The 27,085-nt window shown below is 41.8% G+C and overlaps 1 protein-coding gene across 4 annotated transcripts in view; it reads left to right on the top strand.

The window, feature by feature from the left end:
- PLCL1 (phospholipase C like 1 (inactive)) overlaps positions 1 to 27,085 on the top strand; it is a 359,855-nt gene that overhangs the window by 258,111 nt on the left and 74,659 nt on the right. For 3 of the 4 annotated variants that reach the window (XM_075001833.1, XM_075001834.1, XM_075001835.1), the window contains exons 2-3: positions 9,659 to 12,130; positions 18,232 to 18,435. In XM_075001833.1, the coding sequence (XP_074857934.1) occupies positions 9,659 to 12,130; positions 18,232 to 18,435 (2,676 nt within the window). Of the gene's footprint in view, positions 1 to 9,658; positions 12,131 to 18,231; positions 18,436 to 23,299; positions 23,423 to 27,085 lie in introns of those variants that run through there. The other variant, XM_075001836.1, reaches the window with a different exon arrangement.

The following is a 27,085-nucleotide window of genomic DNA, read 5'->3' as shown; positions in this document are numbered from 1 at the left end:
CTTCAAACTCCCCTGTTCACAGCCCCCTGTCTGCTTGTCTCCCCTGATCACTCTGACTCTGGCTTTATAAAGCCTGCAACCCTTAGTCAGGCCTGCCCCCTTGTTAGTCACACTGGGGAAGGCTGGTCCTGAAGCTGATCAAAGGCAATCAAGGGAACAAGGGATCAAAAGAGATTCCAACCATCCCAGGCACACAATCCCAACTGCCCTGGTAACTGAAACTGAAATCACCTGCACTCAGAATTCAAAATTTAAACAGTCAAGCAACCTCACTCTCACCAAATGCTGGTTCGCTCACAGGGCAGCCTCTTCAGTGACAGGATTGATTAGCACATTCTGACGAACTCATTCAGATGCAGAACTTGCTGTCCTGGTCCAGGCCTTTGTTGTCAGTCAGTGCTGGGTTTTATGCCTTAAATCAATTTGGAAACTTAATTAGGTGCAAAAGGTAGTGTCCTGCCTGTTAAAACAGTGCTTTTCTTGGGGAAACATCATCAAAGTGTCCTAACGCACAATGGTTGTGCCTACTAGTTTCCAGATTGAATTTAAAGTGTTAGTTTCAACCTATATAAAGCCTTAAATAGCTTGGGACCTTCCTACTTGAGAGGCTATTTCTCTCTGTGCGCCACATGGAGATGCTTGGGATTTGGTTAGTGAAACCATCTCTAGTCCATATTGCAGCTATCGAAGCAGCCTGACAGATTTGGGATGTTGATTGAGGATAGTGTCCTGGATCTTGGTATGCTGGGAAGAGTATGACCATTCGCAAGCATTCGCAACACTCAAAACTATTTGAAAAAGAACAGTATGCAGTGTGAGCTGATCTTCCATGCTGAAGCTCAAAAGTGGTGCTTTAGAATCCAATTCTCACCTTTAGGAACACTTTTATGCTTTCTAGATGTATCCATTGCTCATATAACACCAATGGTTGAGCCCCATTACACTGTTCCACAGGGTCTTCCTTGAAAATTCTAGATTCACATCTGATGTGGAAAAGGGACAGAAGTGTGCAGGGTTTTTTGGGTAGAGACCCAGTAAGCCTCTAAGCATTACAAAGGTTGGAGTCTTAGTTTAAGAATGGCAGGAGGCCCAAATAAGCAGAATTATTATCCCTGTACAGAGGTATTCCTTTGCCTTAAATTATCAGTAGACTTAATTTGCTTCCCCTGGAAGGACATTGTTTAACCACTTTGCTGATTTAAATCAGTCCCATGATATTCTGTAACCAATGCATGACTCTGGGGGTTCAGTTTAGCTACTACGTTTGAGAGAGTTTATCTGTGCGTCAGTCTGTTTGTTCAAGATCTCATCCTAATCCGTAGGAGCTAGGACCACCAAATCTGGTAGGCAGCTTCCTCTTATCATAACTTAAGCCAAGGCAAAGGTTTGGTTGTGTCAGGAAAAGAGGATGCGCCTGGAACGGGATTGCTTCTCATAAAATGTGTTCTATCAGTTTTGGTGGGGGTGGGGTCTCATGGTAAGTATTTCTATTAGCTATTTCTATTTTCGATCTATAATCTATGATTTAAATGTCAAACGATAGGTTGGCCAGAGGTTACGGTGGGTAGGGTGGAATTTTCCCACTGCTGCCAGTGATTCGCTGATCCTGAGACTTACGTACTCAGAGCTTCTAATGAGGGTACGTTTGATGGTAAAATTTCTTCTTTCCTCTCAACCTGCTTAACTCTGATATTGCATTGCTTTTCATCTGAGAAAATCAGTTACAAAGTAAGACCCTGATCCTGCTAACACTTCCACGTTTACAGAAAAGAGAGGGACTCACCAGGCAGGTGAAAGGGGCTGGCAGGGGGCATGCCCCCATCACCTCTCTGAGACTCCCCCTGCATAATATGCCACCACCCAGGTGTTCTTAGGAAGAACAAGGGGGTCTATATCCCCCGCTCCCATTCATACAAGAATATTGCAGGCTGTTCCCCTTTGTCAGGGAACGAGGGGAATGTGCACAGTTTGCTGCATTCCGTATCTGACTGGGAGTGTAGGGGGCAGATGATCCTGGCCCTGCCCAGCCGGGGGATGTGTACCCCTCCTCCAGCTGTGCTCACTGGGGCTGCAGTAGCCTTAAAGAGGTGCTTCTCACTTGGCCATAAGCTGTTGCAATGAAACAGGGATGGGGTAGTCCTCTGTCCCTGGAGTAGCCTGCACACTGAATCCCCAGCCCTGCCCCAGAGCAATGATTCAAATGAAGGAAAACAAAAATTACTTGAGTTAAGGACCTGAGCAACACTGGATTAACCTTCTAGTTACCATGAAATTGAGGCCAGAGGAGATTGTTTTGATTTAGTTTAGATCCCATGTTCCTGGGAGGTGGGAGAGATTAGAATAAGGCTTTTCTTTCAACAATGATATCATTCAGTGAAAATGCAACTGGTTTCCGAGAGAGATAAGTGGATTTGCCGTCTTAACTGTACTTACAAATTTAGCTTTCAGCATTCAGCAATAAATTTCAGCTCTCCCTGTAGAGGCACTACAGCTTTATAAGGTGTTGGTCATTAGTGATGCTTTTATTGTTTTCTGTTTCTTAAAGGAAGCATCGTTGTAATTGACATCATAGATAAAGAGAATGTAATTTCATTTCTGGCCTAAGCACTATGTGAGTTGAAGAGTCGCATGTGTACCATCATTTGTCTGATCATTCTCACTGAACTAGGTTTTGATTTCTGACTTGATAATTTGGGTTCTGTCAGTTTTGGTGGGGAAGGGGACTCATTATAAGTATTTCTATTTACTAGTTGTATTTTCTATCCATAATCTATGATTTAAATGTCAAAAGATAGGTTGACCAGAGGTTATGGTGGATAGTGTGGAGTTTTCCCACTGCTGCCTGTGATTCACTGGTCCCGAGACTTACATGCTCAGAGCTTCTGATGAGGTTAGGTTTGATGATAACATTTCTTCTTTTCTGTTAATCTGCTTAACTCTGAGCCATGAAATATTGCTTTTCCCCTGAGAAAATCAGTTACAAAGTGAGACCCTGATCCTGCTAACGCTTCCACTTTTACTCAACTTCCACTGAACTCAAGAGAATTATCCATCCGCTTAAAGTTAAGCGTGTGCATTAGTGTTAGCAAGCAGCAGGAGTTGGGTCTAGGGTGTCATTGTGTAATGGTTATTGAGCAGACATGGGAATGAGTGAGACCCAGGTTCTGAATATCAGCTCTGAGAGACAAGTCACCCAATTCATGTGAATCAGTTTTTCCTTCTATGATATTTTGATAACTTGGGTTTGTTTAGTTTGGAAAACAGAAGATTAAGGGGGGACATGATAGTGGTTTGCAAGTATATAAAAGGGTGTCATAAGGAGGAGGGAGAAAACTTGTTCTTCTTGGCCTCTGAGAATAGACCCAGAAGCAATGGGCTTCAACTGCAGCAAGGGAGGTTTAGGTTGGACATTAGGAAAAAGCTCCTAACTGTCAGGGTGGTCAAACACTGGAATAAATTGTCTAGGGAGGTTGTGGAATCTCTAGCTTTGGAGATGTTTAAGAACAGGTTAGATAAATGTCTATCAGGGATGGTCTAGACAGTACTTTGGTCCTGCCATGAGGGCAGGGGGCTGGACTTGATGACCTTTCAAGGTCCCTTCCAGTCCTAGCATTCTATGATTTTATGATTGTCCTCCCGCCTTTTCCATTGGCTACAGTTCTCAAATTCTAAGGTTAGTGTTATCGCTCAGGAATTTTCAAATTTAGTCATATTGTGTCACTTTTTAAAAGAAATTATACAAACATATAATAAGGAGAAGCATTTAAAAGGTATTCTTAACTCTTTGCAATAATTATAAATATGGATTCTAACAAAAGACAAATTGAGAGTTCAGTAATACTCAATATTTGTAAAGAAGATACATATGTAAGCATTCTCTGCTCAGAACATCCCACAAAAGAGAATACTACAGAGATAAGCCATAAAAGGACATATCATTATGTTGTCACAAGAGGTTTCAGAAGACATGAAACTACAAAGGATTAATTCTTTCAAGCATCACTAATATTACTTAGAGAGTCTCTCTGAGGATTCATTATTTCTGCGTGGCATTTAAAATGTTGACGCACTATAGCAGATCTCAGGATCATCAAATCCAGTATTCTTCCTTTCTTAGCAGCCAACACCTCATCCTTTTGAGAAGATTGTAAAGTCCCTCCCAGAATCCATCTGCCTAGACCTATGTGTGTTGCTGTACCAGGGGGGGAAAGATTTGCTTGAACCCCTCTGGGGTCCCTTTACACCGAGAGGAATGAGGTTTGATTCCCTTCAGCTTTGTGACACCCTTGCAATAAGAAAAGGGAGAACACCGTGTTTGTGTGGAATTAAGGTGAATTTGGGTCTATAATGGGACAAATGTAGGGAAGCATATGCCTATAGCTAAGGGGGGGAAAAGTCATGCAGAGCAATGTATGTTATGGAAACCTGATGTTGTTATGATTGAGACGGTAAAGCTAGAATTATCGCTGACCATTGTGGAAGTAGGTCATGCTTAACTCAGTGAACTGTCTGAAGGAAAAAGCTGATGCTAGTGTGTGGAAATAACTGCAGGAGTTCACTTCTGTACTGGTGGCTTTTATAGCACGGAAGGGTTCCAGATGAGCAGTTGCTGTGTTCTCGTAGGATTCCATTCATTTCATTGGGTAAAGCTTGAGTAATCAAGCTTGATGTGGGCAAAGCGGAGATGGCTTTGGGGAGGAAATTTGCCCACCAGCTGGAGGCAGCATTTTACCCCGCATCCCCATTGCTGTTGTTCTAGCCCTAAAGATCCAAAGTGGCTGTGTCACTGATCTGTGCATTCGGTCGCTGGGGTCCAGTGGCACCTCCCCGACCTACTTCCATAGGAGCCTCTTGCACTGGTACAGATGTGGCTCCATGGTGCAGAGTTGATCCTCCAGCAGCATCCTGTGCGCAACCTATTACGGGATTTAAGAGATGCGGAGAGCCTCGTGCACATGAGGGAAAATCTCACCAACAGTGTGGATGCTAGAGCAACCCAGAGATCAAGGACAAAAACAACGGCTAAGGAATCTTTCAGAACTTACTTAAAATGAAGCATTTCTTCATCGGATATTGATTTTGAAGTAAAGAAATCTGAGGATGAGGTGTCAAACAGTAAGATTGGATGGCATAAAAGTGGTTGATTTGTATTCAGCTTTGAGGTCGGGTTCTGACTAGGCAAGACTTTTTTTTGTTCCTTTTTTCTTTGTCATAATAAATTCAGTATCAGCAGCTGAAATGATTCAGGAGAGGGATGAATAGAAGTCGTGTCATGCTTGCTACATGCGACAGCCTATTTTGCTCTATCTCTGGGAAAGACACACTTTAAATCTCAAGGATTCAGTTGAACATCACACTGTGCTTTCAAGCTGAGTGAGTGTTTTCAGTTAATAAAAGAGGAGATTAGTTCTTCTCTAGGTGAACGCAATGAAGACTTTCCTGGTAGTCTGCAGGTGTGAATACTTTGGCATTTAGCACAAGAAAGCAGTTTTGCTATTTATTCACATGAAGTCCTGGTACCTTTTAGCTTGTTAGATGTCTGTAATCCTTTCTGTATTGGGTTCTGCGTGAAAGGCGACATTGATCAGGAATTATAGCCACTAAAGATATTGCAGCATAAAAGTATTTTTAACTTAATGTTGTTTGTTAGAAGACTAAAACATAAGAATTGTATTTATAAGAGACATAAAGTAAGACAGTAACTAGTTATGTTGTCCATGATCCTTGGGTCTAGCTGAGCTAAATCCATATTGCACCTGAGAGGAGGCAAAGTTGGATTTAAGCCCCCTTTGCTCTTCTACAGTATCTGGGACAGAAGAGACTGAAACAATCCCTTTCATAAATCAGAGCAACCCAGAGGCTTCTCTAAATTGTGCCATTTTGTAATGTGCACAGAATTGATGTGGAGTGGGGATTGGAGCTGCCTACACCATACTGATAGAATCCTTAGCTGCTCCATTAGAGCAGTGTGAAAATGTCAGGGCAGAGGTCAGAGTCTGGCTTGTTCTGAGAAGAAACAGGTTGTGTTTGTTTTATTTGTCTTTTCATTTTGCTTAAATAGCTTTTATTGAGCTGGGTAGTTATCAGGAGAATCGTGTTTGATGCTTACTTACAAAAGGAAGCAGACTGATCTATTAGTGAATCTTACTCTTTTTATTTTAAATAAACAAATTATGGAGCCACCAAATGGATAGTTCACCATAATAATCTTAGTGAAACTCCTTCCACCACTAGCTGAGGTGTACTGTATAAATTAGATTATTTTGGTAATGTTAGGTGAGCGTGTGCCTCTAGATGGAAATATATCGTCCCCCTGAGACTAAATAAAGCTATAGTTTAAGGACACACGTTTGAGTATTTAATGCTTGCAAAACATGAATAAATATGTTTTGATGGTCACATTTTGAAATGAAAACTGTTCTATTAAATTGAAAGTATATAGAAATTGTCAGGGCTTCATTTAAAAAGCCTTACAATGAACTCATATCATGATGACCAAATGAGGAACACCTGGGATACTTATAAACTCATTTACATTTGCAGATTGCTTAGTTATCTCCTCCATGTATTGTACTATAGGCTAGAAAGAGTAGTTGTTGAAGCTAATTAAAATAATCATATCAGTTGCAATAACTTCCAAATCCTGTTTGTTTTACATAATTAGTCCCTAGCATTAGATTTTAATTGATGGGCTTGAATAACAGATAAGAAAAAGTTCTACATAGAGAAGAAGCTCTATTTTCTACAATTTTTAAATTGCCTATATAACACCAATTAAAAACTCCTTGCAATAAACCCAGAGCTGAAGAGCAAGAATTAGAAGTCAGCATGGCACTTAGTGGTCCCTGGAAGGCCCATTATTTTTGTCGCCTAATATAAATTAGTTTGATTCCAATTATCATTGTCATAATCAGTGTTGATGACGATACGTGGAATCAAACTAATTTATATTAGGTTACAAAAATAATGGGCCTTCCAGGGACCACTGCGTGCTATGCTGACTTCTAATTCTCGCTCTTCAGCTCTGGGTTTACAGTAGACTCTTGATTTGCGCAAGACTTAACGTTCCTGGAAAACCAGGCAGAACTCAGAATGTGTGCAGGTGGACAGGGCGAGAGGCGGGGCCCCCAGCTCAGCAGCATCAGCTGCCACCTAAGCGGAGAGCAGGGGATCTCCCTGTGCAGGAGGAAGAGAGGTTGAGGAGCACTTTGCTCTGACAGCTGTGTCCTGGGATGCTGCTGTTTGGTGGGAGAGTGGGGATCCCCCTGTTAACAGGGATCTCCCTGTTAAAAGGCTGCTGGCTGGATGAGCAAAGCTCCCTCAGCTCAGGAGATCCCAATGTGAGGGGGAACAGAGCTGGCAGCCAGCTGGATCCCCTGACCCCCCCAGTCCCCCCGCCACAATAGCACAGAGGGGCAGAGCTGGCTGCCAGCTCTGATCTCCTTGACAGGGGGATATCCTCCCTCCTCACCTGTGCAGCGTTGGCTGCCTGTGGCTGAGCTGAGGGAGCTTTGCTTGGCCAGCCAGCAGCCTTTTAACAGAGGGATCCCCTTTCCCCCCCCCCCCCCCCCCCCCCGCCATGATGGCCCAGAGGGGCACAGCTGGCTGCAAGCTCTGGTCCCCTTGATGGGGGATCTCCTCCCCACTTGTCTGTGTGGCGGCAGCTGCCTGTGGCTGGAGCTTCCAGGTTCCCCTCCACTCGCGCTAATGTGAGATACACGCAGATCGAATGCGCATATCTCAAGGGTTTACCGTATTGCACTACACATCGTATGTGGCTCCCCCCACCTCTCTACCCCATAACAAGTCAAAAAGAAATGAGAGAAAAGGTTTTTATATAAACTACTATATAAACTACTATATAATTGACTGCATTAATTCATAATCACTAGCATCTATTGTTTAAAGATTTTCATAACAGCAATATATTAAAATGCAGTACGATGACTCAGGAGTATGAAAGCATGTTGGTGAAATTAAAGAAAAAAGCTGACCTAATGTACTGGTTTAATTGATTTGCTCCCTATTTTAATCCTAATTAGCATGGTAAATGCTGGAATAAATGGCTAGAATAATTTTGCCCATCATGAAAACTTTTAATTCGTTGCCTTGATAGATTAGCTGTAAATTTTCAATACACAAGTGTAGAGGTTTTGTGATTGTTCCCGAGAGAGCCATTTGGCATTGTGTATGGATATTACCTTTCTTTGCTAACACTTCAGATGTTATTGAATGGGCTAATGTGGAGTGTGCTGTATGTAAGATGGACAATAAGGCACAGAGAAATAGTTCAAAACCACAAAACATTAATAATAACCTTTCTCAAAATAGACATCTGGAAATGCAAACACTTGCACTGAGTTTTCATAATGCTTACAGAGCTGTATATGCTGGGACTTCGTTTAACAGGCAAAGTCATCCAGACACGTGGTGCGATCCTTAAGAGCTACTGTGTTACTGAGGATTTGGTTTTCTGGTCAGGTCTATAGAGTAAAAAATATGGGCCTGGTTTTCCACCTCAGTCACGGGTTTGAAAGGCACCATTGTGCAACATGGAAGAAATGGACCTACAGTTTTACGCCTGTGAATTTATTTGTGCTGTCTACCGGCAATGCATTGTGGGCACAATGTGGCACACACAGACATGGAGGCCGCTTTTGGAGATCAAGCCCTGTGCCATTCATGGATTATAGGAAGGTTGTGTTGTCTGCACTAATTCTTGGGAGGCTTGGGTCAGGACATAGTTTTGAGGCTGCAGTTGCTCCTCCTGGTTACTAGGGCTGCTGGGGTGTTTGCTGAACCAGGAACCAGACAGTTTTGTTGCCCCACAACCTGGCTGGTTTCTCCTCCTCCTGCCTATTACCCAGCCGCCTCATGGGGTGTAGGATGGAGCTGATGGGAATGGGGTGTGGCAGAGCATAGGAGATGGTGAGAGCCTGTGCTGGTAGCTGGGACAGAACTCCGTGTTCCCAGCCTAGAAGGCGTCCCTCTCCTGCCCTCTCCACCCCCCTGAATGACCAGGCTGGCTTTGAGTGTGTTACTCTGACCTTTGCCTGTGGGGCCAGTTGTTTGTTCCCTTCTGGTCACTGAGCCATCAGGGAGTGCGTGACTCATGCTCCCAAGCTGTTCTCTGCTGCCTGCAAGGCTGCAAATGTACCTGCCTTTCAGTGACCCGCGAGAGTCTCCTGACACCAGCAGCTGGGGCTTTGTGAAAACACCGGATATGGTGAGGGTGGAATGGAAAGCAGGTCAGAATGAGGGCAGGGCCGGCTGGTCTATACTCCAACTTCCCCTTTTATCCCAATCCCCCAGGCTCTTTCTGTCTTTCCCCTGACTTCTTTCATCCCCCTAACAGCCCTCCGAGTTAATTCCATAACTGCGAAGCTTCTCACTGCTCAGCAACTCCTCCCCCAGCCCTAGCTCTGCCAATTATCTCGACTGCTGACAGCCCATCTCCTCCCAATATGCTGCTGAGGTGTGTTGTTGCTGGCAACCATGTGATTTCATTCTGTAGCTGAGCAGAAAGCTGAATTAGGGGAGGGGGTGGTGTTTTATGTTTTGATGAGCCAACAAATATAAAGGAGATATGCTTTGTATATTATGTACTTGTCGAAGGGTCAAAGAAAGTGTACTTAATGATTTTAAAATTATTTTACAGGATCCTTCCAACCAAAAATGTGGGAGGAAGAAAACCGTATCCTTCAGCAGCATGCCGTCAGAGAAGAAAATAAGCAGTGCTAGTGACTGTATCAGCTTTATGCAAGCTGGGTGTGAACTGAAGAAAGTCCGTCCAAATTCCCGCATTTATAATCGTTTTTTTACTCTAGACCCTGATTTGCAAGCACTTCGCTGGGAGCCTTCCAAGAAAGACCTTGACAAAGCTAAGCTTGATATTTCTGCTATAAAAGAGATAAGGCTAGGGAAGAACACTGAAACATTCAGGAACAATGGACTTGCAGACCAGATTAATGAAGACTGTGCATTCTCTGTAATTCACGGGGAGAACTATGAGTCTCTTGACTTGGTTGCCAACTCAGCTGATGTGGCCAACATTTGGGTGTCAGGTTTACGGTACCTGGTTTCTCGTAGCAAACAACCTCTGGATTTGATGGAAAACAGCCAGAATACTCCACGGTTTGTGTGGCTAAAAACTGTTTTTGAGGCTGCAGATGTTGATGGTAATGGCATAATGTTAGAAGATACATCTGTAGAGTTAATCAAACAGCTTAATCCTACCCTAAAGGAATCAAAGATTAGGTTAAAATTTAAGGAAATTCAGAAAAGTAAAGAAAAACTAACAACTCGAGTAACTAAAGAGGAATTTTGTGAAGCATTCAGCGAACTTTGCACGAGACCTGAAGTTTATTTCTTACTAGTACAAATATCTAAAAACAAAGAATATTTAGATGCCAATGATCTTATGCTTTTTTTAGAAGCTGAGCAAGGTGTCGCTCATATAACTGAAGAAATGTGCCTAGACATTATTCGTAGGTATGAACTTTCTCAGGAAGGACGATTGAAGGGATTTCTTGCCATTGATGGATTTACTCAGTATTTAATGTCCCCAGAATGTGATATTTTTGATCCTGAGCACAGAAAAGTCGTCCAGGATATGACCCAACCTTTATCACATTACTATATCAATGCATCTCACAATACCTACCTAATAGAAGACCAGTTTAGAGGACCAGCTGATATCAATGGTTATGTTAGAGCTTTGAAAATGAATTGCAGGAGTATTGAACTTGATGTTTGTGATGGTCCAGATAATGAGCCCATAATTTGTAACCGTAATAGTATGACTTCACCACTTTCCTTTCAAAATGTTATTGAGGTAATAAACAAATTAGCCTTCATTACTTCAGAATATCCTCTCATTCTCTGCTTGGGTAACCATTGCTCAATACAACAACAAAAAGTAATGGTTCAACACATGAAGAAGATTTTTGGAAATAAACTCTATACAGAAGCACCTTTATTATCAGAATCTTACCTTCCATCACCTGAGAAATTGAAAATGAAGATCATTGTGAAGGGGAAGAAGCTACCCTCTGACAAGGATTTATTGGAAGGAGAAGTCACTGATGAAGATGAAGAGGCTGAGATATCTCGAAGGATGTCTGAAGATTATGTGAATGAACCAAGGCTAATCTGGCTGTGCAGAGAATTGTCTGATTTGGTATCAATATGCAAATCTGTCCAGTACAAAGATTTTACAGTATCTATGAAAAGTCAGAATTATTGGGAAATCTGCTCTTTCAGTGAGGCTGAGGCCAGTAGAATTGCAAATGAGTATCCAGAGGACTTTGTCAATTACAACAAAAAATTTTTGTCTAGGATATACCCAAGTGCCATGAGGATAGACTCCAGTAATGTAAATCCCCAAGATTTTTGGAATTGTGGATGTCAGATAGTGGCAATGAACTATCAGACTCCGGGGCCAATGATGGATCTACATACTGGATGGTTTTTACAGAATGGGGGCTGTGGTTATGTCCTTAGACCTTCTGTTATGCGTGATGAAGTATCTTACTTTAGTGCGAATACAAAGGGCATTGTTCCAGGGGTCTCTCCTCAAGTTCTACATGTCAAAATTATCAGTGGTCAGAATTTTCCAAAGCCCAAAGGAGCCTGTGCAAAAGGAGATGTCATAGACCCATATGTTTGCATAGAAATTCATGGAATTCCTGCAGACTGTGTGGAACAAAGAACCAAAACTGTTCAGCAAAACAGTGACAATCCAATTTTTGATGAAAGCTTTGAGTTCCAAATAAACCTACCAGAACTTGCCATGATCCGTTTTGTTATTTTGGATGATGACTATATTGGTGATGAGTTTATAGGCCAGTACACCATACCACTTGAATGTTTACAACCAGGATATCGACATATACCCTTGCGTTCCTTTGTTGGAGATATCATGGAGCATGTTACACTTTTTGTTCACATTGCAATAACTAATAGAAGTGGAGGAGGAAAAGCACAAAAACGCAGTTTGTCAGTGAGAATAGGAAAGAAAGGAAGTGAGTATACCATGCTGAGGAACACAAGCCTTAAGATTATAGATGACATCTTTAAACTAGCAGTGCATCCATTACGTGAGGCCACTGATATGAGGGAAAACATGCAGGTATGAAACTTTTTACTTCCTTATTGTTTTGTACTGAATGTTTGAGTAAAGATTCTGATCTCAGTCACATCTGTGTAACTCTACTTAAGTCAATGGATTTGCTTCAGAATTGTACCTGTGTAACTAAAAGGAGTAACTGGCCCTTGTCAATAAATACCTAAAGCATAGAGTTGCAAAAGCTTAATATTTACTCAGTTAATTAACATATAAATGTCAGGCTAGGAAACGATTTACTTTCTAAAAAATATTTAGAAATTAAAAAAAAAATCAACATAAGAATGGCTATAATGGGTCAGACCAAATGTCCGTCTAACCCAGTTTCCTGTGTTCTGGCAGTGGCAAATGCTAGGTGTCCCAGAGGAATGAACAGAACAGATAATCATCAAGTAATCCCTCCCCTGTTACCCATTCCCAGCTTCTGACAAACAGAGGCTTGAGACACCGTTCCTACCCATCCTGGATAATAGTCATTGATAGTCCTATCCACTAAGAATGTATCTTTGCCTGTTAAAGTCCTGGCCTTCACATCTTCTGGCAAGGAGTTCCGTAGGCTGACTGTGCATTGCATGTAGAAGTGCTTCCTTTTGTGTTAAACCTGCTATGCTGCATTGCCCGGGCTAGTGTTTGGAGCAAGTGCATTGCCCAAGCGATGCTATCCCTTCTTCGTTGCCCCAGTTGAATTCAAAGGAAGGACAGAAGTCAGTGTGTTTGGAACTGACGTGACAATTCGGAACTGGACTGACATGCAGTTATTGCAGTCAGCCGTGCAAATCCAGTATTGTATGGATAAGCCATGAGAGAATCTGCAGACGCAAATGCTCACTGCTGCTGCTAACCACCGTCTCTTGAGGTGAAAAGGGGCTGTAGTAGTTTAAAAAAGGAAAAAAAAACAACCCTGCTGCCCATTCATTTCAGTTGGTGACCCCCCTAGTTCTAGTGCTATGGGAGCAAGTAAATAACTTTTCCGTATTTTCTTTCTCCATACCACTTTTGATTTTATAGACCTCTGTCATATACCCTGCCCCGAGTCTCCTCTTTTCTAGCTGAAAAGCTCCAGTCTTTTTAATCTCTCCTCATATACCAGCCATTCCATATCCCTAATCATTTTGTAGTCCTTTTCTGAAAATTTTCAAGTGCCAAGATGTCTTTTTTTGAGATGAGGCAACCACATCTGCATGCAGTGTTCAAGATGTGAGTGTACCACGGGTTTATATAGAGCCAATAAGATACTCTGTCTTATTTTCTATCCTTTTTTTAATGATTCCTAACATTCTGTTTGCTTTTTTGACTTCTACCGTACATTAAGTGAATGATTTCTGAGAACTAACCACAATGAGTCCAAGATCTCTCTCTTGAGTGGTAATAGCTAATTTAGTCCCCATAATTTCTTTGTATATTTAGGATTACGTTTTAAAATATGCATTAGTTTGCATCTATCAACTTCAAAAATTCCTCTCCCATTTTGTTATCCAGTCACGTCATTTTGTGAGATCCTTATGAAGCTCTTCACAGTTTGCTTTGTACTTAACTCTCTTGAACAGTTTAGTATCAGTTTGCAAATTTTGCCACCTCACTATTTGCTCCTTTCTCCAGATCATTTATAAATATGTTGAATAGGATAGGTCCCAGCATGGATTCCTGTGGGACACCACTAGTTACCCCTCTCCATTCTTAAAACTGATGACTTAGTCCTATCCTTTGTTTCCTTTCTTTTAACCAGTTAGCAGTCCGTGTGAGGACCTTCCCTCGTATTCCATTACTTCATACTTTAGTTAAGAGCCTTTGGAGAGGGACCTTGTCAAAGGCTTTCTGGAAATCTAAGTCAGCTATATCCACTGAATCCCCTTTGTCCACATGCTTGCTAATCCCTCTCCTTCAGCAAAGAATTCTAGTAGATTAGTGAGGCATGATTTCCTTTACAGAAACCATGTTGACTTTCCCCAATAAATTATCATCATTAATGTTTCTGACAATTCTGTTCTTTATTACAGTATTAACTAATTTGCCCAGTACTGATGTTAGACTTACTGGTCTGGAATTGCTAGGATCCTTATGTTTATGTCACTGTACCACAATGACCGGCTTCTTCTTGGCACAACACATAAGTCTGTCAAAACCTACTCTGCTGATTTCAGCTAATTGGGAGATTTGAGTTGAGGTTTAGCTCATATATCATGGTCATAGGACTAGGGAGGAATGCCATCCTGTCTCCTTTTTGAAGAATGATAGCTTACTTTTATCTTGCTAACTAGTGGTGTGTATCTCAAAGGGGTGGCAATGTTAGTCTGTAGCTTCACAAAAAAACAAGTCCTGTAGCTTCTTAAAGACTAACAAATTTATTTATTGGGTAATGAGCTTTCATTGGTAAGACTCACTCACACAGAGATGCCCAAATGTATGAGTCAGTAAGGTCTTGTCTACATTAGAGAAGTCAACTCTAAGAACTATGTGATCCTACCTAAACCACGTTCTTTCCCCTCCACCCTCTCTGTGTGCGCTAAACATTTAACATGTCAAGCAAATACTATTTGGATTACATTTTCCTTTTAGCTAGGGTGATCATCCATCCCATTTTGGGCAGGACAGCCCCGTATTTCAGGCGCCATCCTGGCATTCTGATTTATTTTGACAAAGGGGCTAATTGCCCCATATTCTGCTTTTTTACTAGCACAGGTGGCTGTCCCCAGTTCTGGCTCCCTGTGGCCAGGAGCCAGACTAATACGGTGATGCAGCTGCCACTTGGCTTCCGCCAGTGTGAGGGAGCCAGGAGCTGGACCCGCACAGCGGTGTGACGTGGCTGCCACTTGTCTTTGCCTGGCTATGGGGAGCTGGAAGATGGACCTGCATGATGGCAAGGCGGCCGCACAGCTTCTTCCAGCAGGGGGAACTGTGAGCTGGACCTGCATGGCCTTATGGCTGCTACCTGGTTTTCCCCATCTGGAGGAAGCTGGGAGGTTCGCTGCCGGGGCAGCAGCCCAGTTCATGGTGCCCCAAGTCATGGGACAGCCAAGAGCCCCAGACCCCCCTTCCCAGCAGGGTGACGGTCCCCCACAGGGCAGCCACTGCCTGACTCACAGGTAGGGTGACCACCCATCCCGTTTTGGCTGGAACGGCGTCATTTCCATGTGTCCCATATTTGGCTGGGGGAAATATGGTCACTGTACTTGTAGCTGAATGCTGGTTTAGTCTGAATTGGTTCAATGCAGTATGGCCAACAGTAATACTGCTTGGGCTGAAATGGATGGACCTACTACTTCCTATACCATAATCCCAGAATCCAGAGCTTCTAGATATGTCAGGAAGTGTGTGTTAAGCACCCAGTGTGTATTACTAATGGATGGGGGAAACTACAGGGGTTCAGAATGTGAGCCAGCCTGCTTGGTTTTCACTATTTGTGCTTGATTTCATGCATTCTCAGGTTCAACTAGGAGAAAATCAGATCTGTGGTGTAGTTGCTGCCAAAGTGAAACAAAACTGAATAAGGCTAAACAATTAGAATTTTATTTATATAGGAGAATGAGCAACAGCTATTTTTTTGGTAAAGCAAAGGGCAACAGTGTATTTGTCCCTGAAAACAGGAAAAAAAACCCTACATTTTGTTATACTTCATTGACCCTGCGATTCTGGATGGAGTCTAAAGCAAATTCAGTTTTGGCAGATGGAAAAGTTTACAGAATGATGTAAGTCATAAATCGCTCTCAGAGGAAAATCTTAAAGCATATTTTTTAAGAATGGGAAACTCTTCCCAGGCTTTTCTTCCTTTCAGGTCTTGAAAATAATTAATTTGAACCGATGACTCATTTTCTGTTCCCTTACATTCCTTTATTCTGTAACAATAAATACTAGATTAGAGCTGTATACAGTAAGTAGTATAACAAGAAAATAATTTAAAAGCCTGATTCAAAAATTTTGGCATGTGTTCCTTAAACTAAATTTAGGTTCTAGATCTTGTCCTCAAAGATGTTTTGAATGAGAACCAGACAACAGATTTAATTTGCAAACACACAATTCAAATATATTTGGATAATAGAAGAGCCTCTGTTAATTAGTTGAACATTTTCTGATGCCTAGTATGCCAGGAACAGATGCTGAGCCTTGCAAATCCATGGATATTCACCTTATATACGTGGATGTTGACATCCACTGATATAGTTGTATTGTTTGCTGTCTTTTTTGATTAGACACTGATCCAAATTTTTGTATTAGCATAGTGTTCTAACTGTGAGATCGGATGAGAATATAAATACATATAAAAAGTAGTGTGTGGGTCACGAGTTCATTATTATGTACGCAGATTGGGTACATATTATTGTGTATGCAGATCCAATGTGGATCCAAATTTTTGAATGTGTAACTGGGCTCAGTTGAGTAATACAATGTTCTCTTACTGGGACGTCTATGGATTTTTGGCAACAGCGGAAAGTGACTTGGAAGAAGGTAACTCACAAGGATAAGACAGCCACATGTCTGCTGACTTCTGCCTGAATTCTGACATTTCAACAAGGTTTGATCTGGGTCACGTGGTTTTCTTACAGGTGACACATGAAAGATAAAAAATGTTTGTGCTCTGTTTAATTTTTTCTGTTGCACAGTGCAAGGCTGAAAGACATTTATTTTTCCCTTGCTTGCTTCTACTGTAGGAAACATCAGGTTTTCCAAATTACGTGTGCTGAAAGACTGTGGATGGTCAGTTGGAGAACTGGTGTAATTATGACATAACACATTGAAATCTGACCACTTGAGAGAGGTTTTGCTCAGACTATTAAATTTTTTTGAGCAAGATCCTGGCTCCACTGTAGCTGGCCTGCTAAATCAAAGCACCTGTAGGCTGGGAGCTTGGCTGTCTGAGGGTTCCACCAGCCTTGGGGGCTCTACAGGTGGCACAGATCTGAGCTTAAGGCCATGAGGCTGGGTATCTCTAGACATGCACATCTAGGGCCTAGTAACCATCCTGTAGAGGTGGTGGACACCCCCCACCCCGCCCCCCAGACCTTAAGTTTCTCCATGGTGCTTCAAGACAGGCTGATGCTGGACCAGGAACAAGAAGCACAAAATTGCATTGGGTACAGAAGAGCTGGACTTGAGTTGTTTTTCACAACTTTTAAGACTTGCCTTCATAGTGAATTACTGACAAGGAAGCCAGGATGTGACTCTACAGTGCACCAATTTGCAACACAGTGGTTTGCTGAATGGATCCTGCTACTGTACAGTGAAAGTTCAAGTGCGGTTTAATAGAAATGTCACTGCACTGTATTAATATCCACATGGGAGGTTAACTTGAAGCAAGCTGGTGAACTGTAGGTACTCACTGTCTTGCCACACAGTAACTCTGCTTGAATGAGCCTAATGCAAACTGCTGACAAAGTTTGGGATAAAAGTTTTATTTGTTGAAAAAATAAACACCTTCCCCTACCAATCAGGTAAGGGTTGAGTACTCCAAACTCCTGAATCCTTCAGTGAAATCAGAGATGAGTTAATGTGTCTGATATTCCCAAATTTAAAAAAAGCAGGTAAATATTTTGTTCAGTCCTCCTATAAAAATCATTAAGAAGCAACAAAGGTGGCAACCCTATTTTACTCTTTGCAAATTATCTTTAATTTTTATGAGTTTCTGATCATCATTCACACCACAATGCAAATGAGCTCACAGTACAATCAGAGGGATACACCTATTAGAATTTTCCAAATTGCTCACACAACCTGTTGGACTTTGGGAGTGTGTGTGTGTGTGTGCGCGCGCGTGCGCGCGCATCTACACTAGGGACTAACTTGGAAGTTAGGAGCTACTTTGAAGTAGCCTGCAGAGTCTACACACATTTTCCCGTACATCGAAGTTAACTTTGAAGTAAAGGAGCCCGACTTGGAAGTCTTTACTCCATTGCTGGGAATGGAATAGTGCCCTACTTCAAAGTTAAGCTTTGAAGTAGGGTGTGTGTAGACGCTCAGCTTTGAAGTCTGTAACTTCGAAGTAAGCAACTTTGAAGTTATTTTTGCAGAGTAGATACCGCCTCTGTGTGTAAAAGAGACATAAGTTGACTTATTGTAACAAACCAGAATGGAATGGTGATCTACAATAAATGCGCATCCATTTTTCCCCACAGAATGCAATCGTGTCTGTTAAAGAGCTTTGTGGACTCCCTCCAATTGCCAGTCTGAAGCAGTGCATCTTGACTCTGTCCTCACGGCTTGTAAATAGTGACAACACTCCCTCTGCCACTGTGTATATGAAAGACGCCTTCCCTTACCTGGAGCCTCTGGGTACTATGCCTGATGTGCAGAAAAAGCTTATGGCTGCATATGATCTGGTATGAACTTTTATAACTATTTTTATTAGTGTGTTATTTCAGGATATGATGGGTCAATTAATGCTTCTGTCACTCTTCTGAGACATCCCACTGACATTGCTGGGTCTATTCATATGGATAAAATAAGCAAGATTTGACGTTTAATCATGCAATAGATTTATCTGTATTAACTTACCAGCAGATGATTATCATGAATCATATGATTGGAGATAAAATGCTGCAAAGCTTAAGCTAGAGCAGGGGTCAGCAACCTTTCCAAGGAGGAGTGCAAAAATTTGACCTTTAGACCTCCACGTACAGTCTAGTGCCAGTGATACTTTTTAAAGTCACTAATAATCCTACTTACAACAGATTCACTAATAAATAATTAAGATGCAAAGCTTTAGCATTTAGGTGGTGGCTGGTAGCATTCGCTGGTCTTTTGTTATTCTACAGGCGGTATGACTCTGAGCAAGCTCCCAGCTGCATGGGGTAGGAGAGGTGGGGCTGAGCTCCTGCCTCATGTGCCATTGAAAATCAGCTCGTGTGCCACTCTTGGCACCTGTGCTGGGGATTGTTGACCCCAGCTTTAGAGGGTAGCAAGATTTTAACACATAGGGAGCATTATGTTAGCAGTGGAAAGGACTAATACAAGGCAAGCTATTTTTAGCGAAGACTTAGACTTTGCAATAAATAGATAAAATTTTATAGGATCCTAATAGACAACATTTTTTTGTTCTCATGCTTTTTTGTTTTAAGATGTGTTTCAAATGTTACTAGAATAAACCATTTGAAAATTTGTCTAGAAATTCTTCATGATGGAAAACTAAGAGCATACAAAAAGGAATAGAATGAAATAAAAGGATATTGCTTAGTGTGTCCGCATTTGCCCCTTAAGTATTTACCCCCAACTTCATCTGTTTTAGTATTATGATTTAATATGTTCAGTTATAAGGATAGGTCCCTAGTTTTAAAAGTTTTTCTCAATACATGTTTAGTTTTTGCTAATATGTGGAATATTGAAATCTTGTTTTTTCTTGATAAAAGAGTAAACTGTATCTCAACATTAACATTTGAAAGTACAGTCTTCCCCCACCTGACGAGGGTAATTCGTTCCTGAAAAACTCCCCTTAGGGCTAATTCTTGTAAGTCAAAAATGTAATTACCATTAATTTCAATGGGAAAAAATTTTGTGCGTTCCTGAGCCCCAAAATTTGCGCCCGTTTACGCGAAAACACCAAATCCCATTAAGATGAACACAATTACTTCAATGGTTAACAATAGTTATCATAACACAACCTAACACAGCGTTTGCCCTTCATTAATTACTCTACAATATGTCTGTTTACCTGCAGAGACAGGGGAATGGAAATCGAAGAGCGCCTGAGAGGGGGGCACAAAGCCAGGTAGCTGCCCGCAGCTGCAGAAGCGAGGCTGGTGCAAGGGGGCGGGCAGGGCAGAGCAGGGCATGGGGAGGCAGCCCGGCCTGAACACAGCTTAGGTTAAGTGGGGAGGGGCCAGTGTCAGGGGCTGGCCGCGCGGGGAGCTAGGCAGGTACAGGAGGCCCCCAGCTGGCAAGGGGCGATGCCTTGCTCGTGTGGGGCTGCATGGCGGGGAGGCCCCACCAGCAGTGGCCAAGGTGCTAAATGCAAAGGAATGCCACAGGCGGCAAGTGGTGCCCAAGGCACAACTGCGCAGGGTGGGCAGCGGCGGCCCCCTAGCTGCCTGGGGAGCGACTGGCAGGGGCAGAGCCGGGATGGGCTGCGAGCCCAGCAGCCACGTCTCGCGGGAGCACCTGGGAGCCCACGGCTGCCAGCTGGGCTGGGGCACACCGCTGCTGCAGAGCCAAGGCGGAGACCCAGACCAGCCACAGGTAAAGGCTGGGCCAAGGGCTCCGGGAAACCGCCACCGGGTGCTGCAGAGAGATGCCCCGGGCAGGTTGCAGCTGCGGGCAGCCGTTGCCTGGAGCCGCAGCCTTTCTCCCGCTGCAGGGTGTCCGCGTCCCGCTGAGGCACACGAAATTGAAATCGATCCTCATAAATTCAAGGAAATGCCTCATAAGATGAGGTAGGGGTTTTAAATCAAACTCCTCGTAAACTTGAATTCTCATAACCCGAATGGGTGTGTCTTGGGGTATGACTATACAAGTGTTTGTGTGTGTAGATTACACCGTCAGCTTCTGAAAGAAGTTTTCAAACTGTTTACTGACAATTAATGAAAAATGCTGTCCCTCCTAATTGTAATGACTGAGGTAGATACTTTTACCAGAGGAATGTTGGAAAACCTTAAGAAACTGCTTTTGTCTAGAGAAATGTCAGTTCATGTGATAGATGAAAAATGGGAGCCTGTGTGTATTTATGCCGGCACAAGCAAACCCACACTAGAAAACTTTACTGAACTCTAAATTTAATAAGTTAGGCAAGGACTATGTAGGGATAAATTAAGGAAAAAAAAGATTAATAGAGTAGGAAGAAGCAATCTTTGCTGTTGGTCAACAGTTCTCAGCTGTTATAAAACTGACGACAAAGGGACAGTTCCTTAAAAGACCATGTCAAATATTTTGTTCATTTTTCAATAGAAGATATGCTAAAGTTCTGCCTTTAAAGTTTTTAAATGGAAATTTAAAATCTTAGGGACTGATTCTGCAGACACTTGCTCTATTCCTTTACTCAGCTGAGTAATCTACAGCCCCGGGACTGGGAGGTTGCTAGATATTCAAATATTCTGGATAACAGAGAGGTATACCTAGCCATGCAAGGTACTAAAGAAAAACAAGATTAAATATTAACAAAAAAACAAAACATATGCAGAGTACTTTATTTACTAGCAGGAGTAGTACTGTACGCTGTAAACTTGTATTTACTGTGACTATACTGTACTTATGGAAAACAAATAAAATTTACTTATGGTTAAAATGCCGGTTGAGCGTTCCGGCTGATAGAATGCCAGATATGAAAGTGTTTATTGTAGTAACCTCAGATAGGCCCACTGCTGGGAGCTATGGGCGGGGACAGGGGCGGGCAAAGGGGAGAGTTGCCACAGGGCCTGATGATTCAAAGGGGCTCTGAGCTCCTGAAGACCGCCTCTGCTACTGTGGCAGTGGTGGTGTCTGGAGCCCTTTGAATTGTCCTTAGAGCACCACTGACTGCCTGAGCCCCAACCCTTCTGGGTGTGCGGAGCTGGGCCCCTCCCACCCCTTGTTATGCGATGTGCAGTGGCTGTCAGCCCTGCTGACCTCAAAGGACTACTTTAGGGTTTACACAGTTGGGGCCTTGTTTGCCACACACACAAAAAGTTGGTTCATATTAACACCAAGTTGTACATAAAATACCTTCATGTAGCACATCTCTTGTGTTTGAAGTGCCTTTCTTAATTGCTTTAACAGAATTGTCAAAGTTCAGCTTTACATTTGGGAAGTGACATATGTATAATTATACCTGCTTCACAGTCTGAAGTCAAATGATTAGATAGCAATGGCAGTGAGAGAGTGACCACTTTTTCCTTGACGCATCTCAAATATTTTTTTTTAAAAAAAAGAGTAGTATGAAAATTAAACTGATTTAAAAATGTTACAAGTGTATTTTTTTCCCCTGGGGAAACCTATCATCTAAACTTTTTTTCCCCCATGGAAATGGTAAACCCTGTCAGTGTGTTTAATGGGGCAGAAACAGCTCGACTGTTCCACATGAATGAAGATGCAGATGCTCTGAGATGTGTAGCAATGATCTTAAAAACAGTTAGCAGTCTGTTATATTGGATTGTTCTTTTGTCACCAGATATGCTAGACATAGATCATTTTGTGTGGTTTGTTTGCTTTTTCCTGGACAATTAGGTTTTCAAATGATTGTAGAACCTTGAAAAAATAGCTTCAGTTTCAGAAACAAAGCACACAAGATGTTTCCAGTTGTGCTACTGTAACATTTTGTTTGAGGGAGAGTGTATCCCAGAAGAACTGCATGTTTTGTTTCATTTGTAACAAAGGTCTCTCTCTGCAATAGCTTTGTGGAATGTACCTTTAATTCTACATTTTATGAAGAACCCTCCAAAGAAATCATGGTGTGTAAGAGAGCTACAGAGTAGAAAATGGGATGGAATCAAGTAAAAAGCAAGAAATGTAGATGAAACGTTGGCAGCAAAGTTAATTCGTTTTGAAAATATATGAAAATTCAAAAGTATAGCTTTCCCAGTTTACTCCTAGATTTCTTTGTTACTGATTTGGCCCATTTTGGTTCTTGCCATTGAAACAAAGCTGATTTAACACTGTGAGTGCTGTGCTTCTGGATAGTGGTAGGTTTAAGTATTTTCCACTCCTGTCTGGGGAAAGTGGCAACTCCCAGTCTAATTGCTTGTTTCAGTTGCTTATAGCCCCTGGGCAGGGGTCTCCTTGCCGCTTACCACTGTATCTGCAGGGTTCCCTTCTGGTGTCTGAGAGCATTGCTACAGTTTGTGTTCTCCTGCAGCAAATCCTCTGATTTGTCAACCTTGATTACTATTTTTGGTTCTCTATGCCTTAAATGTTAAGTCTGTTCTGGTCTGGTTATGGTCTGAAGAAGTGGGTCTGTCCCATGAAAGCTCATCTAATAAATTATTTTGTTAGTCTTTAAAGTGCTAATTTACTGCTTTTTTGTTTTGATACCGTTAGACAGGATGGCTTGTGGATTTCCTCCAATGCTCCCCGCTGCCATTCTGCATCCATTGTATTGTGGTTTAAGTGAATTACCAAAATAATTAAAACCAGAGTGATTATGTTGCATTATTTTGGCAAATAAAATTTGCAGAATTTTAAAATGTTGCATGAAGAATTCATACTTATAGTTGCAGAAACTTTAATTTTTTCGGACAGAATTTCCCCAGAAGTAACTTGTGCTTCTGACTTTCTTCAAAGGCCTGGTGTGAGTGCAATCTTCCATGAGATGAGCAGCATGTAGCTCACTTTAGAATCTGTCAAATTCACGTAAAAAGTTCACTGATCCCATTTAAAAGGAAAATACAAGCTGATGAAAGTGACAGAACCTACGCTGGAAAGGAGAGATGTTTGAATTATTAATTGCAAATTTTTGTACAATTAATTCAGTACTTTTAAAGTTGAGAGCTGTTCTAAAAATTCTGATTTCTGACTCTGCATTCAGAATTCCTATGTGCTTCTAAAATAGCTTATTCAAAAATATTTGAGCCTCTGGATGCTTCTGAGGAGTTCATTTCAACTGTTTAGCTGTTTGTGGTAACCATTCACCTAAATCACTTGGTATTCGTTTTCCTCCCTTATTCGAAAACTAAAGCTTTTCTAACAAAAATTAGAATTAACAAATGATAAATAAACAAATTTTCTTGTGTGCATGCAGATACCCCTGCTCCTTTACACATACAGACACTTCTGTCAAAAATCCTATTCCCCAAATGTTTATGCAAATATTTGTGAATAAAAAATATAAGGGGTACAAACATGGTTCTGCTGAAAAGCTATTTGGAATTTGAACAAATGTTTTTTGGAGCTGTTCTTCAGCATTCAAACAGGATGGGACATTACTTTGGAATAGTTTACATGGAAAAACAACAACAACAAAACAACATTTTTCCAGATATTGCAAAGAAAGAGAAGGCTTGGAGTAACTGGGAAAAAATTTCAAGCGAGAGGGATTAAGGAATTTAAAGAAAGGGGCTAATGTCAGAGAAAATGTTAGTGAACAGTAAGTAGATATGTTGCAAAGAGTTTATATGCAAATATTACGTTAAAGCACTGTAATGCGTTGCCTAGGGAGGTGGTGGAATCTCTGTCCCTCGAGGTTTTTAAGTCCTGGTTTGACGTAGCCGTGGCTGGGATGACTTAGTTGGGGTTGATCCTGCTTGTGGCAGGAGGCTGGACTCGATGACCTCCTGAGGTCCCTTCCAGTTCTATGATTCTAATGGTAAGCTATTTTTAAAGCCAGGAAGTGCACATGTTGGTTGGGGTGCTTGTTGCTTTTGGCTTTTGCAAATTCACTCTTGACCATTGACATGCTTCCAAAGGGATTTTATAGGTCAGATCTTCATTTGGCGCAGATGAGTATCACCGGTCATTAAAGTCAGTGGAGAAATACTAATCTATGCCACCTTAGGCTCTGCCCCGTATATGTGTCACATGTCAAATTTAAGCCCTATTTGAATTCTCTGCATGGACTCAAGTGTGAGCGTTTTTAGTTCAATGTGAGAGGTATATTTTTTCACTTACATGATTCAAAAATAGCAAAAAGTTTTGCAGGCTTTCCCAACAAAATTCATTTTTCAGCTGAGACAATTTCAGCACCAAAGAATCATTTTTCAGACAGCTCTGAACAAGTGAAAATCAGAGGAGTGGCTAACTTCAGTTGTGTATTCACTGCCAAACGAATGTTGTAATACATTGATGTCAAGCATAACTTAACAGCAAGTTGGTTCATCTTACAAAAATTAGCTACGTATGGAAACTGTCACTGATATTTGATTTTAGAGTTTGGTTACATATTTGTATCTACATAGCGATGTAACATCTAAAAGCAATTTTTAGATTTTTTTTTGTATTTTTTCTCAATATTTTTTCTCTCCATCTGTGTGTATATCTTTCTCCCTCTATCTTTCTCTTTCCTCCCTCCAGTCTCATTCTGGTTTCTGTTCCCCTTTCCTCAAGCCCATCTTTTAGTTCCCTGCAAAATAGAGCCTGAATTATGTCAGAGCTCTTCATATAAAATACCATTAGGCTGCCTTTTTTCCAAGATTTTGTAGCATAATATTTTTTCCATAAATATTTTAAAGAAACAATGAAAGAGCCACATCAAAGTAAAATTCATGATAATTGTATTCAGACAACTTGGAGTCCTCCTGTAATGTGCTGTATTTCAAACTCTCCCAAATGACATCAGCATTCTTATTACCATAGTTTGCTGTGCATATTTGCCACATATATAAAACTGAATTTGCTGTACGTTGGGTATAGCTGTCAGGACATTGTACAGAGCAAATATCCCTTTTCTAGCTCTGTCAGTTACTTGCTAGGCTGGTTCATGTCTTAAATGCCTGCAAGAGATGCTTGATGTTAAAGAGAGAACCCTTTTCAAAATTTTCATTAACACTATTTGCACTTCAGTTGTTCTACCAATTGATTATATTTTTGAAGAGAGAGGACCAGATACTGTTTTTGTCTTCAGGCAAAACTCCACAGGGCTTTTCTCTCAAAATCGTCTCACAAATCCACTGATGAGAAGAAGGTGAAGGGGTTTTTCATTTATCTTCGCTGAGAGAGTAGCACTTTAATTTTTCACTTTTTTTTTGGGAGTCTGCCATTATGATTTCCTCTCCTCCTTTTTTTCAATTTACAGAAAAAAATTTAAAAGACGAGGAGATAATACCCGCATAGTTTCTAAAAAGGAACAATTTGTTTTTATTTATACAATTATTTATTGTGGCAAAGAATTCATGTTATTGTTTAGAGAAATATCTGTTTCAAATAAATGTACTAATTTGTTACTGGTGCCTTAGTGTATTAAAAGTGAAGGAAGGTTAACCCATATGAATGGCTAGCAGTGAATGAAATTTTAAACTCTTGCTCTTCACTCAACTTAGAGAGTGAAATGAGACATGTTAGTTTCACTTTCTGTTCACTGTCAGTTTCACTTTCTGCTTCTTGTTTACAACCTGCCCTCTGTTTTTTGTTTGAACCAAATCATACTGATGAAACTATGAATGCGTCAGAAAAATAAGTACCAGGGAGGCAGAGGAGTTGTTTAAGTGCCAGTATGGACACAAGAACAACTGGCCATTGACAAGTTTAGGCTGGAAATTAGACAAAGGTTTCTAACCATCAGAGGAGTGAACTTTTAGAACGCCTTTGCTAGGGGGCAATGGAGGTGAAAACTCCTACCTGGCTTCAAGACTGAACTTGATAAGTTTTGGAGGAGATGGTAAGACCAGATTGTTTACAATGGAAGGTAGCCAATTTGCAACTGCTAGTAGTAACTATCCCCAGTGGCCTGTGATGGGACACTAGGTGGGAGTGCTGGGTTACTACAAAGAATGCTTTCTGCAGCATTTGGATCTTGGGGGTTGCTGAAATTCTCAGGGTGTAACTGACTTCCATATTTGGTGTTGGGAAGGAATTTTTACCTGGGTGAGGTTGGCAGAGATTCTTTTATTTCCCCACCTCCTCTGAGGCATGGGACACAGTCACTGGTATGTTTAAACTGGAGGGATCGGTGAATTCACAATATTTCGAAGTCGTTGAGTCATGATTTGAAGACTCAGAATATTGGTCTGTTGTAGCAGTGGGTGAGTTAGATTCTGTGGCCCGTGATGTGCAGAATGTCGGAGTAGATGATCATGATGGTCCCTTCTGGCCTTAAACTCTTTGGCTGCATCTACACTACAGTGGTCTTTCCAAAGAAGATCTTCTGGAAGAGAACATGGGGCAGGAGGCTTGACTGGCAGCTTGATGTGGGCCTTGCACACCATGTGCAGCATGCCCACCAGCTCCACACCTCTCCCTCTGCCAGGCCATCTTGGCCTCAGCCAGCATCAGCTGTTGTTCCGCCAGTGTATTCTGGTGGCGGAGGGTGGCTGTGTAGGCAGTGGCCTTGTCCTCCCGCCCACTGCGACGCGCTCTCTGTCTGCAGGCCCGCCCAGGTGCTGGTGGTGGAGGTGGTCTGGCCCGTTCGGCCCTCAC

The sequence above is a fragment of the Carettochelys insculpta genome, chromosome 8 (genome assembly GCF_033958435.1).
Source record: "Carettochelys insculpta isolate YL-2023 chromosome 8, ASM3395843v1, whole genome shotgun sequence".
In the NCBI taxonomy this organism is placed as follows: Eukaryota; Metazoa; Chordata; order Testudines; family Carettochelyidae; genus Carettochelys; species Carettochelys insculpta.
The sequence above is the reverse complement of the archived record's forward strand: the minus strand, read 5'-3'. Positions and strand labels throughout refer to the sequence as shown.